At 43.6% G+C, this 15,421-nt stretch overlaps 1 protein-coding gene across 10 annotated transcripts in view; it reads right to left on the bottom strand.

Moving 5' to 3' along the window:
• Med15 (mediator complex subunit 15) overlaps window positions 1-15,421 on the bottom strand; it is a 72,788-nt gene that overhangs the window by 26,239 nt on the left and 31,128 nt on the right. For all 10 annotated transcript variants that reach the window (XM_023711760.1, XM_004628002.3, XM_023711756.1 and 7 more), the window contains 3 exons: window positions 5,955-6,006; window positions 4,296-4,325; window positions 2,612-2,824 (listed from right to left, as the gene is read on the bottom strand). In XM_023711760.1, the coding sequence (XP_023567528.1) occupies window positions 2,612-2,824; window positions 4,296-4,325; window positions 5,955-6,006 (295 nt within the window). The remainder of the gene's footprint in view (window positions 1-2,611; window positions 2,825-4,295; window positions 4,326-5,954; window positions 6,007-15,421) is intronic.

Raw genomic sequence — 15,421 nt, 5'->3', positions numbered from 1 at the left:
GAAGAGAGGTGCTTAGGATGAAGGACCAAATGGAGATTGTGTAAGGATAAGGAAACTATAATGTATCAAGATTAGATGGCAAGAAGTCCAGAAGCGCTGGGTGCATACCTGTAATCTCAGCATTTGGGAGACTAAGACAAGAGGATTGCTCTGAGTTCAGGGAAAGCCTCGGTTATGTAGTTGCAGCCTCAACTACATAGAAGACCTTGTTTCTAAAAAAGAGAGAGAAAGGAAGCAGGAAAGAGAAATGTGAGAAGACAGGGAGTGGCTGAGGATGGAGGAAGGTTCCAGTGCAAGAGGAGGTGGGAAGAAGGACTCCCACAGCCACTAGAAAGGGGAAGGTAGTATCTTATAGGAAACCTGACACAGGGGAGGGTGTGGGGGCAAAGAAGGCAATGGTTTTCCATTCCAGCTCCTGGCCCAGGTGAGACTGTAGTTCTTGCCACAGCTACCTCACTGCCAAAGCAAGGATAGTGAGTGAGTCAGCCCTCTTTATAGGGTGGTGGTTCTCCTTTTTCTTGCTATTATTCTTTTCCTTCAACTCACTATATAGCCCAGGCTCGTTTTGAATTCATGGCAATCCTACTGCCTCAGCATTCCAAGTGCTGAGATTACAGGCATGTTCTACCACATCTTGCTTCATAGGGCTATTGTGAGGGAACTATGACAAAAATATACCCAAACACCAAATCTCTATACAGATAGATGTCCAGAGCAACATGAAACTGGAAACAACCCAAATGTCCTTCAAGGGTGAGTCGAAAGCAAACAGGAAGTCCATCCCAGGGAACACTCTCAGCAATTAATGGCATAAACTACTTGTTCAACTTCAATGGATCTCAATGGGATCTGAGGAGTAAAACAGCCAGTCTCTGAAGTTACAGTATGATTTCATTTCTACAAGAATCATAAAGTGACACACTGTAGAGGGGAAGGGTAGATGAATGGTAGCAAGGCTCAAGGTTCCTAATGATGTTTGTGATAATGGCTGACTGATTCCACAGGGGGGATCTCATAGAGCTTACACATACCTGTATGTACACATCTGAGAATACATATAAAAACTAGTATGTCTAAATAAAGTCTCAATGGGCATGGCAACTCCTACCTGTAATCACTGCACTTAGGAGGCTGAGGCAGGAGAATCAATATGAGTTCAAGGCCGGCCTAGACTACATAGTAAGACCTTGTCTTAAAAATCAAAGGTATATAGCTCAGTGGTACAGCACTTGCCTGGCAAACTTAAAGACCTTGAGTTTGATTCCTGAGACAAACAAAACAAAACAAAACACAACAACGGTCTTGACTTGAGTTGGTATTATTGTCCTAATACTATTTTGCTTTTGACTACATACTAAACAAGACATTATCACTGGGAGTAACAGAGCAAAAGGCACATGGGAATACTCTGTGCTTTTCTACAATTTCCTATTAAACTATATGAAAAATACACAAGGGCTAGGGAGATAGCTCAGTGGTCTAAGCACCTGCCTGGCAAGGGCGAGGATATGGGTTTAATCCCTAGAACCCTGGGCATGCTGTGTCAACCCCAGAACCCCGAGTATGCTGTCCACTAAAACGGGGTGTGGTGATGCATGCCTGTAATCCCAGCACTGGGGAGACTGAGACAGGAGAATCACTATGAGTCCAAGCTGTGTAGTGAGATCCTATACCACATACATACATACTAAAATAAATAAATAAACAGTTACATAAAGGGAGAAAAAATACTGAAGCACTATGTCGTGTGTATAGCACAATACAAATACTGAATAAATGTTCATGAGAATAAGATTCAAGTTGGGTCTTGGAAAGAGGAAGCGATTCATTGATTCTCCCTGACAATAGCTCTGGTCCAATTAGAACACCTCATTACAGACCCACTCTCATTCCTGGGCAAGGCAACCACACACAGGGATCAATGGTATGACCTACAGAGAACAAAGCACCTCCTTCAAGGACAGCCCAGTGAAGATGTGGCTATGAGTCACAAGCCAGAACAGCCCAAACGGCAAGAGCAACACCAGAAGAGAGAGCTCCAGGCCTTGGCTCAGGCCACGGGCTCATGGGGTGCTGACACTGCAATGCTCTGCAGCCAAGAACTGCCTAAAACACACTGTTTCTCTTTTCATGATAAAACACAACCCAGCCCTTGGATGTTGGCCTAGGTCCTCCCAAACCTCCTACAAGTTTCTCCCACCTCTACCTAGGGCTAACTAGATGGGCTAGTTTTGCCCGGCATGGTGGTGCACACCTGTGATCCTAGTACCCTGGGAGGTTGAGCCAGGAGGATCACAAGTATCAGCCTAGGAGGGACAACTTAGGGAGACTCTGTCACAAAATAAAAAGCAAAAAGGGATAAGGATACAGCTCTGTGTGAATACCCTGGGTCCAATCCCCAGAATTGAAAAAACAAAGCGGGTCCAGTTTCACTTAAGGCTTCTAGTAACTCAAAAAGAGCTTGAAGCGTTTCTCTCCATACTAAGCTTTATAAATGAGACAAAAGGACGAGAATATTTGGAGCTTTGTGCTTTTAATAGTAATGCAAGCAAAGGAATAAAATGCTGTGTTGTAAAAAAGTGGCAAATCCTCTTGGAAGTGTGGTACTCACTCTGTGGAGTTGCTGTGGATACTACAGTCATGCCATGAGGAGTCATCCCAGATGTCCCAGGGGGGGGCTGCCCAGAGAGGGGCATTGGCTGTCCCATGGCACCAAGGCCACCCATGCCACCTAGGGGTTGTCCTGGGCCCCGAGGAGGCATGCTGATGCCAGCTGCTCCTGCAGTAGGTCCACCGGTCAGGCTTTGCAGTGCATTCATGGGGTCTGTGGGAACATAAACAAGGAGCATCTCAATGAAGTACCCAGGGCTGGACAGGTTCTCAGATATGAGGCTCACAGGGCACAGACATCATCTCATTTATACATGTTACCCCGAGGGAGCCCTAAAAATTGACAGCCAGAACCCCAGAGGCAGGATATGCATGTTAATCACTGCTATCAGAACATGAACCACATGAGAGCAAGGAGCACACCCCATCCTTACTCTGGCCTAGGTCAGGATCCTACTGCTGGGCAAAAGTGATCTCCTCTGACATTGGCAGTTAGTGTAAAGATGGGCTGAGGCCTAAAAGGCAAATTCAGGCCCCAATGCTTGGTGAGCACACAGTAGGGAATTCCCAGAAACAAAGTACAAAGGGCTCTTCTCCTCAGCAGAGGGGAGCACTATGGCCTGAGCAGAGATGCAGGAGAAGTTGAGCAGACACTCCCCAGGCAGGGAACGCACAAGTAGGTTGACACACCAGTAACCCTCCTCTGTTGTCAAGTCTGCAGGATGCTGCCCCAACATGGCTGTGTAGCCAGAAGCAATACGCTAGAAATCAAAGTGTGTGAGAGAACTTCACAGAGCACTGAGAGGCAGTGCTAAGGCTCACTAAGCTCCTCAAGAAAGCACACTCAACTCAGTGAGTGATGTCACAACCACAGACCACCTGATGCCAGCATCACAAAAGTGTGCACTCCTGGTAAACAGTAGCCTGCAAACAGGTATGGCCTGGTTGGGTCACCTTTCCACAAAACTGAGTAGTGCCAAGGACTTCCCACTTCAATGCCACAGAACATTCTCCACATGTACTTGACCCTTCCAGCCCTGACAGGCCAAGAATCACTGTACAAGTTGAGGTGGGGCCTATACAGGCAGGGGCACCCACCATATATAGCTCACTGTGTAGGGAAGGACACAGACACACAGACTGTAGTGCCAGCTCACACCCTTCCTGAAAGGCTGGAGATCAAGGCCAGCTTGAATATAGCTCAATCCCATCCTGAGCAGCCAAGACCAAGGCTCAACTGGCAGAATTCCTGATATGAAAAAATCTCGAAATTAAAATGGAAAGATTTCTGGTTTTGCAAAGAAATTTTATAACTTAAAGAACTGCCTTCACATCTGCTCTGTAAGACATGCTACTAGAGATTGTTATACTGAATATATAATAATAGTTCTCTCCCAGGAGCTCAAAATTTTTAGGTAATGAGTTAATAGCTTCATGAGTTTGTATAATCTTATGCAGGTGAAACAGGATAAAAGAGCATTGTCTGACTTCAGTCTGCAAGAAGATAAAGGAAGGAAAAGCGATCAGGACACAGCTGGTTAGCCTCTACCCGGCCAGAGAGCTCCTGAACATACTCCTCCAGCAACATGCTAACCAGGCACATGAAGAAGCACATATCATCTCACACTTGGTGCCCCAAGTCTGAGGCTAGGAAAAACTTTATTTTAAAAGAAAAAAAATCTTACCACTCACAGACGCTTGAGATTTCTTGTTATCTGTATACAAACAGAAAAAAAACCAAAGTAAACAAAGTTCTATATAAACATGTTTCTATAGGAAAGTCAGTTTCGTAAGGCATTCAACCAAAGGTCATTTGCTAATACTGAACTGACTCTGCCTAAAAATAAGGCAGCAGATCTTAGAGCATCAACCCAGGAAGCCACTAGTACTTCTGGCAACCAGGGGAGATGTCTGCTCCTGGCAGCACAGAACACACAGGGACCCTGGGGGCACAGGACACAGACCCACGCAGGAGTCCATCTGGGGCCTCAGGAAACTGCTCCAAGGGTAAGGCAATCTGGGGTATGGTTCTAGAACTACAGGATTATTCTACTTTTCTTTCTTTCCAGGTCTAGTATATCAGCTTGGGTTTTAGGTCACAAACAAAAGAACAACAGGAACCCCATTTTGGAGCTTAGAACTTGACAATATTTCCATTTCAGTAGGTGAAGAAACTGAAGATGCCTGACTGAGGCTGGCTGTGGAGGCCAGGTCTACCTGGCCAAATAGTCCAGTGACTACTGACAGCCTCTTCACATGAGTACATGAGACCTTCAGGATCATGTGTATCACTAGGCAGCCATCTTGATGAGCACAGCAGGGTGTGTGTGTGGGTGTGTGTCTGTGTGTGTGTGTGTTTATGTATTTGGATGCCTAGTTTCCAGATTCCTGGATTCTCTTCTCCCACATTTCCCAGATGTTTCTACATCCCAGAGAAAATGAGATCTCATGAAATCCATCTTGCTGACCATTGTGATAAAAAGTTACTGTGGGAAAAAGCAAACCATACTGACCTCAGTCTCTCAATGTCTCTCTGCCCTCAGCAAATGACACTGCAGCTGTAGCTGCCTCTACAACCCATGTTCCAACTGTTACTAAGCCACAAGGGAATGGTGACAAGCTTGTGTCAGAAGCCCACCTCCACCAATTATCCAAATAGGGTAAGTAAGAAGGTTGTCGGCTGGACCCCATGCTGGTCACCAGCTCCAGTTACTGTTTCCATGGAACACACAGCAGCACCAAGACTTCTCACTTCTGAAGTTGTCTTAATAATGCCACTGCCTGGCCACACTGACAGAACCACAGTGGACATACCGAATCAGAGGGAACACAATGTAAAGTGAGGGGAACCTCAGGACAAATAGGAGCAAGGGGTGGGGACTTAGGAAGCTAACCTTAAAAACAGTCTCATAGAAACATACATTAGGTCAGGCCCCCACGGGGCCATAAAACCAATTGGAAAGTGTTTGTTCCAGGATAAGCTGCTTATTTAAGAACTGCCTAGAAGTTAAAAAGCAAAAATCCTATAAAGAAGGAGATCAAAAAAAAAAAAAAAAAGAAGGAGATCAAATGGACAAGTGTAAATAGCAGCACTGTTTTGGTCACTTTGAGGCCAACATTTCCATCATGTCAGAATCTGCATTTTTGAGGCTGAGGGTTAGGTGTTGGGCGAGGATGAGGAACCTGGAACCCAGTACCATGCAGTGAGGAACTTCCCAGAAGCAGGCAAGCAGACACTGATCTCCAACTCAGGCACTGCCTGGACAGCCCCTACTAAACAGCAGAAGAGCTCGTCTCCCTCACAGTTGTTTCATAACAACCCAGAAATGTGAAATCTTACTTACGAATGTCTCGAAAATGGATAATGAGCCTGGCCACAAGGGAAAGGTATTCGTCCTAAAAGTAAAAACAGGAAGTAGTTTAATCCCAAATGGAGAAGCATAGCCATGTGACTCTCCCTCCCACCCACTCTTCCTGCAAGCCTGTTGGCCTCTGGAGCTGACTGAGATGGTTGCAGCTGCTCTGCCTGGCCTCCTCTGGAATCCATCTCTTAGAGAAAAGCTGTCAGACCCCAATCTGCAGCCAATAAAAGGCACTAAGAAACAAAGACACAAGATGGGCAGAGAGAGCCTTCAAAAGACAGCTGTTCCACCCTAATGCAAAGAGAACTCAGCTGAGAGAGCAGGGAGCCATTTTAAGCCCTGCTTGTCACAGAGGGCCAAAGAGCCAGCGTGAGGTTATAAAGCCTATCCAAAGCTGACTCAGGCCTGCCACTTTTGCCTTTGCTTAGGGGTATGGAGGTGCATTCATTTTTCACAGCCACCCTATTGCTGTGTTTTCTCTGCTGTGGAGTTACGTGCACAAAAATCTATATGGGGTGTATCTGGCCATGCTTACAGGGAATCTATATTCCTTTGCTGCCTGCACCAGCAAGGGACAGAGGAAAGCAACACTCAAAGATGGCAAGTGAAAGCTACTGTTTGCCATGGCCCTCTGTCCAGGCTGCCATGTTTCAGGAAGGACCTAGTAGGGCCTGCCTTCCAATAACCATCCTTTCTGCACCCAAAGACTCACTTCTGAGTGTTGTAGGTATATCACCACAGTGAATCTGTTCTATGCCCAAAGAAGTGAAGTCTGAGTTAACTCTTACTTTAGAGAAGCATCTTTTCCCTCTATAGAAATGCCCAATCCCTTCCAGCAAGGCAGGTGTCCTGCCCTGCTTGCACAATTGTCCTCGCAAGTCACCAGAATGTTGAGCCCAACAGTCAACAAATAGACAAAACAGCAGGGGTTTGGGGCAGAAAACAAATGTGGACTTGACAAGAATGGAAATTAAAGAGTGTTGTCCATGTCTTCAATATCTATTACCCATCTCCACACTCCATCCCACCACTGCTTTTCACTTATGGAAATCAGAGCAAGGCAACAAGAGAGGGAAAAGACCAGGAAAGAGAAGCTGGGAGATCTGCTATCAAGTGGACAGAGAAAGAGACAGGGATAGGGAGAAACTGCCTGAACAAGGGTCACTAAGAGATTCTGCCAACACTCCTGACTTTCAATGACCCCATCAATTTCCGGTTGGAAACACAATGTTCTGAGGATAAAGAGGCCCTCCATAGTCAACTGCCTGATAAGGGCTTGTCCCTAAAGGACAGACATGTGGGAGCAGTGCAGGTGCAGAGGGACCAGAAAAAGCTCAGCAATGCAAACACAGCGGTCATGCTGGAGGGAAAGAAAATCTGAACTAGACAAGTCCATACCTAACTTCTCATTAGCACTTTGGATTATTTTGTATGTCTGTGACACTGTAAAAATTTTGTGCAGTTTTGTCTACTACCATGAAACAGAACAGAAGGAAGTAGGTTTTAGAAGGAACAAGCTATGTTTACATTGACACAAGATATGCTAAACAGAGCTCAAGGAACAAGTTCTTAGGCCCCTTCCACAAAGAGGCAATACCTCACCAGGACCTACTACCAGCCCAGTGCCTAGTGCTATATGGGTATTACCATACTAGATATCTGGTGCCATTTCTGACCTATGGCAGGGATGGACATTGAGATAGTCTGGCTCTGCAAACCAGGAGGAATGGATGGGTTGCATTATGCAAGAGTTACCCTGGTGGCCAAGGGGCTTTCTTGGAGACAAAATCATTTCCTATATTCTTCCGAGACAGGTTGTTCAGGATCACACAGGGTCGACCCTGGATTAGCTACAATGGCTCCTTTCTATAGAAGGCCCCAGGATCTGACCTTTGGGCTGGGTTGCCTTTCATTCTCTGGCTGCTCATTCTCTGAAAATACTGGTATACTGACATTTCCAGGTGGGAAAATTCTCAGGCTTTGTCCAGCCAAAGGAGGTAATGGTATTTCTTTCCATTCCAAAACAAGGACAGTTTCAGCAAAAAGGCTGAAAAGGGCTGAGGAGCATGTAACTATCTTTATCTCTGCTTCACCTCCCCTGTTCACTATCAAAAACTTAAATGTCCAAATTGTAACCATGACTGGGTCTTACCAGACCATGAAAGCCAAATTCTGTAAGAGCAGCCAATACTCCGGCAGTTACAAAATGGCAGGCATAGCTATAAAAATTTTACATGTGTTAATACTTTTAATTCTCTAACAACTCAGTAACGTAAGTACTGTCATTCTTTTTTTTTTTTTTTTTTTTTATTACATTTATTTATTGTGTGTGTGTGTGGCCAGCTCAGCCCACCAGGGGGCGGGTCTGGCTGGCATGTGGTGCTGGGGATCGAACCGCGGTCCCTGTGCTTTGCCAAGCTTGTTTCAAGTAGGTGCTTTAGACCACTGAGCCATCTCTCCAGCCCCAGTACTGTCATTCTTGATCCATGGATGATAAAATTTTTTTTTTTAAAGCTGGAGGGGGTGGGGCTAGGGGTGTATATAAGGCACTTAACACTCATGAGGTGCTGGGTCCCAAATGAGGCACCACACAAAAAGAGTAAACAGAAAAACTTTACAACTTTCAACATTTGCTTGATGTGTACAGTACAAGTCTTCAGAGGCTCAACAATATATCATACAGTAAGCACCAAGAACAAGAAAGTAGAGACGGCTCAGTGGAATAAGCACTACCCTGGCAAGTGCAAGGGCCTGAGTTCAATCCCTGGTTCCGCAAAGAAAAAAAGGAAGTAGAAAGGAAACATGCACAGCTGTTATTTAAAATACCATCACACACTGCACTACCCAATGCTTTTTGTATAAGACCTGGGGAATCAGAATTGCTTTAATCTTCACATAAAACACTAGGGGAAAAAAAAATCAAAGATAAACAAGTATCAGGATGTGGGCTGGAAATCAGCCTTTTCTAAACCTGTTACCGATCTTTACTTGTGTAAAATTTTTACAACTGAAAAAATAGAACAGTCAAGAGAAAAAGGTATAATTTCTAAAAATTCAAAATCAACCAAAACAAATGAGTTGGGTATTAAAATTGGTGGCAAAAAACTGTTGAGTGGCCTTTCGGCAGGAGGTGTAGGGGGAGGAGGAAACCAAGAACCAAAATGACATGTTCTCACAGAAGGTCTACATTTTAAGGCCAAACAGGACTGCAAAGTAATCTTAAGCTTTTAGGTCATATTTTGTCATCAGTGTTAATATTAATTCTGAAACTAAGAACAAAGCAAGCAGTTACACTAATGATATTAGAAACCAATATATTCAGAGTAGCAGAACAGATGTATGTTTAAAATGAAAGAAAACCCTGTAAGGTTAATATGAACTGGAAACATCAGTGTGAAATTATAGGGCTTTTTTTAGTTTTATTTTAAACACATGTTATTTCTTAGATCTGTTCACAAAAAAGGTCCAAAAGCAATAAGCAGAACAGAGCCCACAACTGCATATTCTGCATGCCATTTCACCCTATAAAAAGGACTTTAGACCAACAAGCCATCTGCGGACCTAAATGCCAGCAAGCTACAAAAGACCAAAAGAGGTCGGGTAAAAAAACAAAACAAAAAAAGAGGTCATGTAAGGAGCTCCAAAAGTGATAGGAAGGGCCTTAGGAACCCCCACTGGGTATGTGGATGGAACTGTACACAATGAAATAGTCTAAAGTGTACCAGATACACAGCCCTGAGTTTAAAATGCTATTGAAGGGAGACCCACCCCTGGCTTCTGGGGGCAGTCATTGCACCGGGAAGACTGACAAGAACATTTTTACACAGAAAATGCTGCCTTTGTTATTGTTTATTGGTCTTGAGGACTGGATCTAGGGCCAAGTCACTGAGTATATCCTCAGCTCTTTCTTAGTTTGAACAGGGTCTTGCTAAATTGCCCAGCATGGGCTCACACTCTGGATTACTCACATTCTGGAATGTGCATCCATGCCTGACTTGCAGCTGCATCTTTTTAGTCCTGAGGGCACTTAATCATTGAGTTATATCATCAGGTCTTGCTTTTGTTTGTTTTATTTTGAGGCAGGGTCTTGCTATTTATTTAGTTCAGGCCAGTCTTAAACTCATTACGTAACCTAGGTTGGCTTCAAATTTGTGGCAATCCTCCTGCTTTGGCCTCCCTTGTGCTAAGATTGTGGATGTGAACCACCAAGTCCAGTTTCTCAGGTGTTTTTATTTTGAGACAGGGTCTCACAAAGGCTGCCCAAGCTGGGCCTGCACCTGTGATCCTCCTCTCTCACCTTCACAAAGTGCTGAGATTGCAGATGTGTACCACTATACCTAGTGAGGAAAAGCTTATTGACAGAAAAATTCCATGTTATAAATATGAAAGAAGAGTCACCATTAAGTCTAATTACTATTTTGCAATCCATAATTAAACAGTGGAACCATCAGATAATAATGGGGAGCTTTACACAAGAACAGTCAGGCTGCCATTCTCTAAACCCACAACCACACAATACTGGCCTTGTGGGAACATCAAGACATCCAGAAATATCAAGACAAGGCCACCTTGGATGCACTCTTGCTAACAAGATTGCAGTATACTGTGCCATTTCAATCTCACATCCAATTCACAATTATAGAACAGGGGACTGGGAATCACACATCAGCTCAAAAATATCAGGGTCTATGCAGAGGGTCCATAGGAACTGATTCCATTTAAAAATTTGTAATAGTTTTATTGACACAAGTCACTGTTCATAAAATCCACCCATTTAAAATATAGCACTCAATAGATTTTAATATAGTTAGAGTTGTGCAACATTATTGTAATTGATTTTAGAATATTTTCATCACTCCAAAAGGAAATTCTATTTTCCCCATAGTACCCTTGGCCTCAGACAACCACTAGTGAACTTTCCACTGGTAGTAGGCTAAATAATAGATGCTAATAATATCAGTCTGATCCCACAGACTGAATAAATGTTATCTTACTTAGGAAAAGCATCTTTGGAGATATGTTGAAGTTAAGGATCTTGAGAAAGGGAATATCCTGGTAGACTTTAACTGCACCTCATGTATCCTTGAGAGGAAACAGAAGGAAATTCCACATTCAGGAAGGCAAGGTGGTCAGAAGTACTGGTGCACACCTATAATCCCAGCACTTGGGAGGCTAAGGCAGGAGGATTGCTGTGAGTTCAAGGCCAGCTAGGGCTACACAGAGAGTTCAAAACCAGCCTGAACTACATAGCAAAATTCTTTCTCAAAAAAAGGTAAGGCAGGCTGGTGAGATAGCTCAGTGGTCTAAAAAACAGTAAGGTGATAGAAAGATGGAGCAGATTTCACCCTGTGGAGACTGGACCTTCTACAAAAATATCACCAGGAAACAAAAGAAAAAAATCACCAGCTACCACAAGCTGGAAGATACAAGGGAGATTTTCCTTTAGAGCCTTCAGCAGGAGCGCAGGCTAGCTAGGATAGTGATTTTGGCCTAGTGATACTGATTTCAGACTTCTGGCTAGAGAAATAGGACAGACTAAACTTCTGTTCTTTTAAACAACCAAGTTTGTATAAATTTCTTATAGAAAATACAAGAAAGGAACACAAACTTTGTTACCAGGAGTTAGGTGTCTGAAAATGTGACAGTGCCTTTGGAACTTGTCAATGAAGACAAGCTGGAAAGAGGCCTAGAAGCACAATAGAAAAGGCCCAGATTGTCTTGACAGACTGTTGGTAGAAACAGGAATATAAAGACTCTGCTAACCAGACTATGTCTCCGTGAAAGTGAAGGACCTGTTTATGTGTAGAAGTAGTAATATATGCAATGAACTCATGAATTTGGCTGAGTAAATCTCCAGGTGAAGTACTAAAGGTTCAGCCTGGTTTCTTTGTGCTGGTTGTAGTAAAATGTCTCGAGATGAACAGATAAATTGAGAGAACTAATGCAGAGAAAGACCTGGATTTGATTTAGGAAATTTTTGGATTACCCAGAAAAACAAACAAGTAAATAAACAAAATACTAAAATCAAGAGATCCCCTGCTAAGAAAATGTGTAGTAATTGCTATCACGGTGGTGCAGATCTACCATGCTAGCACTCAAGAGGCTGAAGTACGGGTTTCTGTGAGTTCAAGGCCAGCCTAAACCACACAGTGAGACTATGTCTCAAAAAAAGAAAACAAAGAAAAAAAAATAAAAAAAAGAAAATGTGTTCTAGAGGGGTCAATGGTGTGGTTAGACAAACTTTGCTAATGCCAAAGAGAGCAAGCATGAAATTCATGAATCCTCTCATTGGTTTTACAGAAGCTAAGAACAGGAATGAAATTATACAGGATTATAGAAAACTTCATCTAGTGATACAACTTGCATCATATACTGAAGAGACCCAAAGGTTTTTGAGCAACAATGCCAACTTGGACTGAAAAGTTAATTAACTGGACAAAAATCAACAGGGGGTTGGACTCCCAAAATCCTACAGGTGAGAAACAAATTCATACACTATTCAACAGCAAATATGTGCCACCCTTCAAGAACAAAGAAAGAAGAGCTGGGTATAGAGTGCATACCTGTGATCTCAGCTACTTGGCAGGCTGAGACAGGAAAATTGCAAGTTTGAGGACACCCTGGGAAACAAAGTAAGATCCTGTTGAGAGGCACACAGAGACTGGGAGAGACAATGACAGACGGACAGGCAGGTACGCATACGTGCGTGCGCACACGCACAGAGAGAGAGAGAGAGACAGAGAACAGACACGGAGACAGAGAGACACAGAAAGACACAGAGACAGAGATAGAGAGACACAGAGAAAGAGAGAGATCACAAGCAGAGGGCATGGTGCCACATGTCTGTGATCTCAGCACTCTGGGAGGCTGAGGCAGAAGGATTACAAATTTGAGCCCTGTTTGGCCAACTTAGTGACACCCTGTCCCAAAATATAAAATAAAAAAGGGCTGAGGCTGCAGCTCAGTGTGAAGGTCTTGGATTCAACCCCCAGTATCAAAAGAAAAAAAGGATAGATGACCACAAGGGCAAAGCCATGGATCCAGAAATCAAAGCCTCCAAGCTTGTAGTAATTTATTATGGCAGCCATAAGAAACTAATGTAGTACTTAAATTGATTTGCTTCTTCTGGACATGTGATAGAAATGAAATATGTGACCCTTTGTGGTTAGGGGAAAAAAAGACAGGATAGCCTTTAATTCCCATATGCAGCAGCCCAGTGTGTGCCACCATGCTCATTCTTTCTTATATGGCCAAGGTAATGCTTCAATATATGGACACACTGTTTCATTCACTCATCACATCCTGTCTCAAAAACAAACAAAAGAACTATGCCATTTTATATAAGGGACTTGAATATGTGCATATTTTGGTATCCTTGGACCATCCTGGAACCCCAGAGGATTCTCTAGAGAAACTAATTCCCTAGAGATAACAAACTCGTTTAGGATTAATTTTTTACCAAGTGAGCAAATGTTCAGAAATAATCCCAGTTCTCTCCACAAAGCCCTGAAGGGTGCTGCCAGAGGTGCGAGGACCCCTGGTTACTTCCTCACCCAGTGGGTGCCAAATCTTCCTGAACTTGCAGAACACTGGCTGCAGTATCTAGAGCTGCCTTCAACACTACAGCACACTATCCTCAGGCATATTTATTTTTGTTTCCCTCAGTCTCTTAGAGACTTCCAACCACAGGACCTAAGGTCTTCATTAAAGTGGATGCCTGATTATCTTTTGCTCTGGTAGATAGGAATCAGTAAGAGATCTGGCAAACAGTGTCAGCTCTAAAAGACTCCGGGTTCATATCCCAGCTCTTCTCAAACCAGCCCAGTAACATTCTAGGTAAGACAATTAGTATCCTGCACCCTGAGTTTCCTTCTTTTAGAAAGACTAAGGTGATCAAATGGTTCACAAATGTGAAGTACTCAGGATATAATATTTCAAGGGGACATAACTTTAGATCAAATGGGACCTGGTCATGAGATCTGAAGTCTTCAGGATGGGAAAGACTAACTTGTAGACTTAATGGCTACACGGGAGACATGTGCCCTCAGTCACTTTCCTCATTACTGGGACAAATATGTGACAAAACTTAAAGGAGGAAAACTTATTTTGGATCAATGTGTCAGAAGTTTCAGCACTTGTTCAGCACACTCAAAGGGAGAAAACATAAAATGGCATGGGGTGGTACCTAGGACAGTAGTGGGAAATCTATGGCATATACCACAATGGGCTATTTGTATCACTGAAAGCTCTAAAAGATTCGCCGTTACCAACTTGGAACAAGGAGATCTGCTCACATTGTGGCAGCCAGGAAGCAGAGAGAAGTGAGAAACATACCCTTCCAGGTAACACCCCTAGTGACCTGCCCTTTTAACAGCAAATCAACTGTCTCTCCCTGTTCCCGTAATTCTATCAAAAATCCCTTTCTATGAGTACATGAGGCTTTCAGAGGATATTCTCAAGCTCAACCATAACAAGCCCAGAGTGTGAAGTGTTCATTAGTGCAACAGTCCTCTTCAGTGCGGCACCTTAGGACCTGTAAGCTCATTCTCTATCTACCAAGAGAAGGTCATCTCCCTCCTTGTGATAGTTAACTGTGTCAATTTGAGTAAGAAGTGCCCAACTAAATTGGATCAACATAGTTCTGGGTATGGATGAGAGGATTTACTGAAAACAGAAGACCCACCCTTATTAGACTTGTTGCCTGAATGGTATGAGAACGAAGAAGGAAGGCTTGCTTCTGTTTCTTTGGAGAAGCTCATCTTCACATTCACCTTGGACATCATCTCCTGCCTTTCAGTGTGGACTCTTCAGCCTTCTAGTGCATACCCTTCGGCCTCCTGATACACTCTCATGGAACACTACAGTGGTCCAGGCCTTCAACTGGTTCCTTCAGCTCTCCTGTGCATGGATAGACCTTCTATACTCTTCCACACCTGACTCTGTGGGTAGCTACTATAAGCCAATCTTGTAAATTCTTACATATATCCTGCATTAAAACTTGTTTCTCTAGTAAGCACAGACTAATACGCTCCTCTGTGACCCACAACCTTCCCAACTCCTCCTGGAGTCCTGACACACACACACACACATAACACACGCATACGCACACACACCCCACATACTTCCCTATCCCTTCCCTATTTTAAATTCATCCACAGATGTTCTAAGAGTTTCAGGCAATAGAGGCAGTTATGAGTGTGCCTAGGCTTTTATTTTTTGTAGTGCTGGGGATTAAACACAGGCCCAGTACCTCGTAAGCAAGCACTCTATCATTGAGCTATATGTATTATCATCATCATCAGCCCTTTAAATTTTTATTTTATTTTATTTATTTATTTATGGGGGGGCAGCTCAGCCCACCAGGGGGGCAGGGCTGGCTGGCATGTGGTGCTGGGGGATTGAACCGCGGTCCCTGTGCTTTGCTAAGCTTGTTCTAAGTAGGTGCTTTA

The sequence above is a fragment of the Octodon degus genome, unplaced genomic scaffold (genome assembly GCF_000260255.1).
Source record: "Octodon degus isolate 3935 unplaced genomic scaffold, OctDeg1.0 scaffold00021, whole genome shotgun sequence".
Classification (NCBI taxonomy): Eukaryota; Metazoa; Chordata; class Mammalia; order Rodentia; family Octodontidae; genus Octodon; species Octodon degus.
This window is presented reverse-complemented; position numbering and strand designations above follow the sequence as displayed.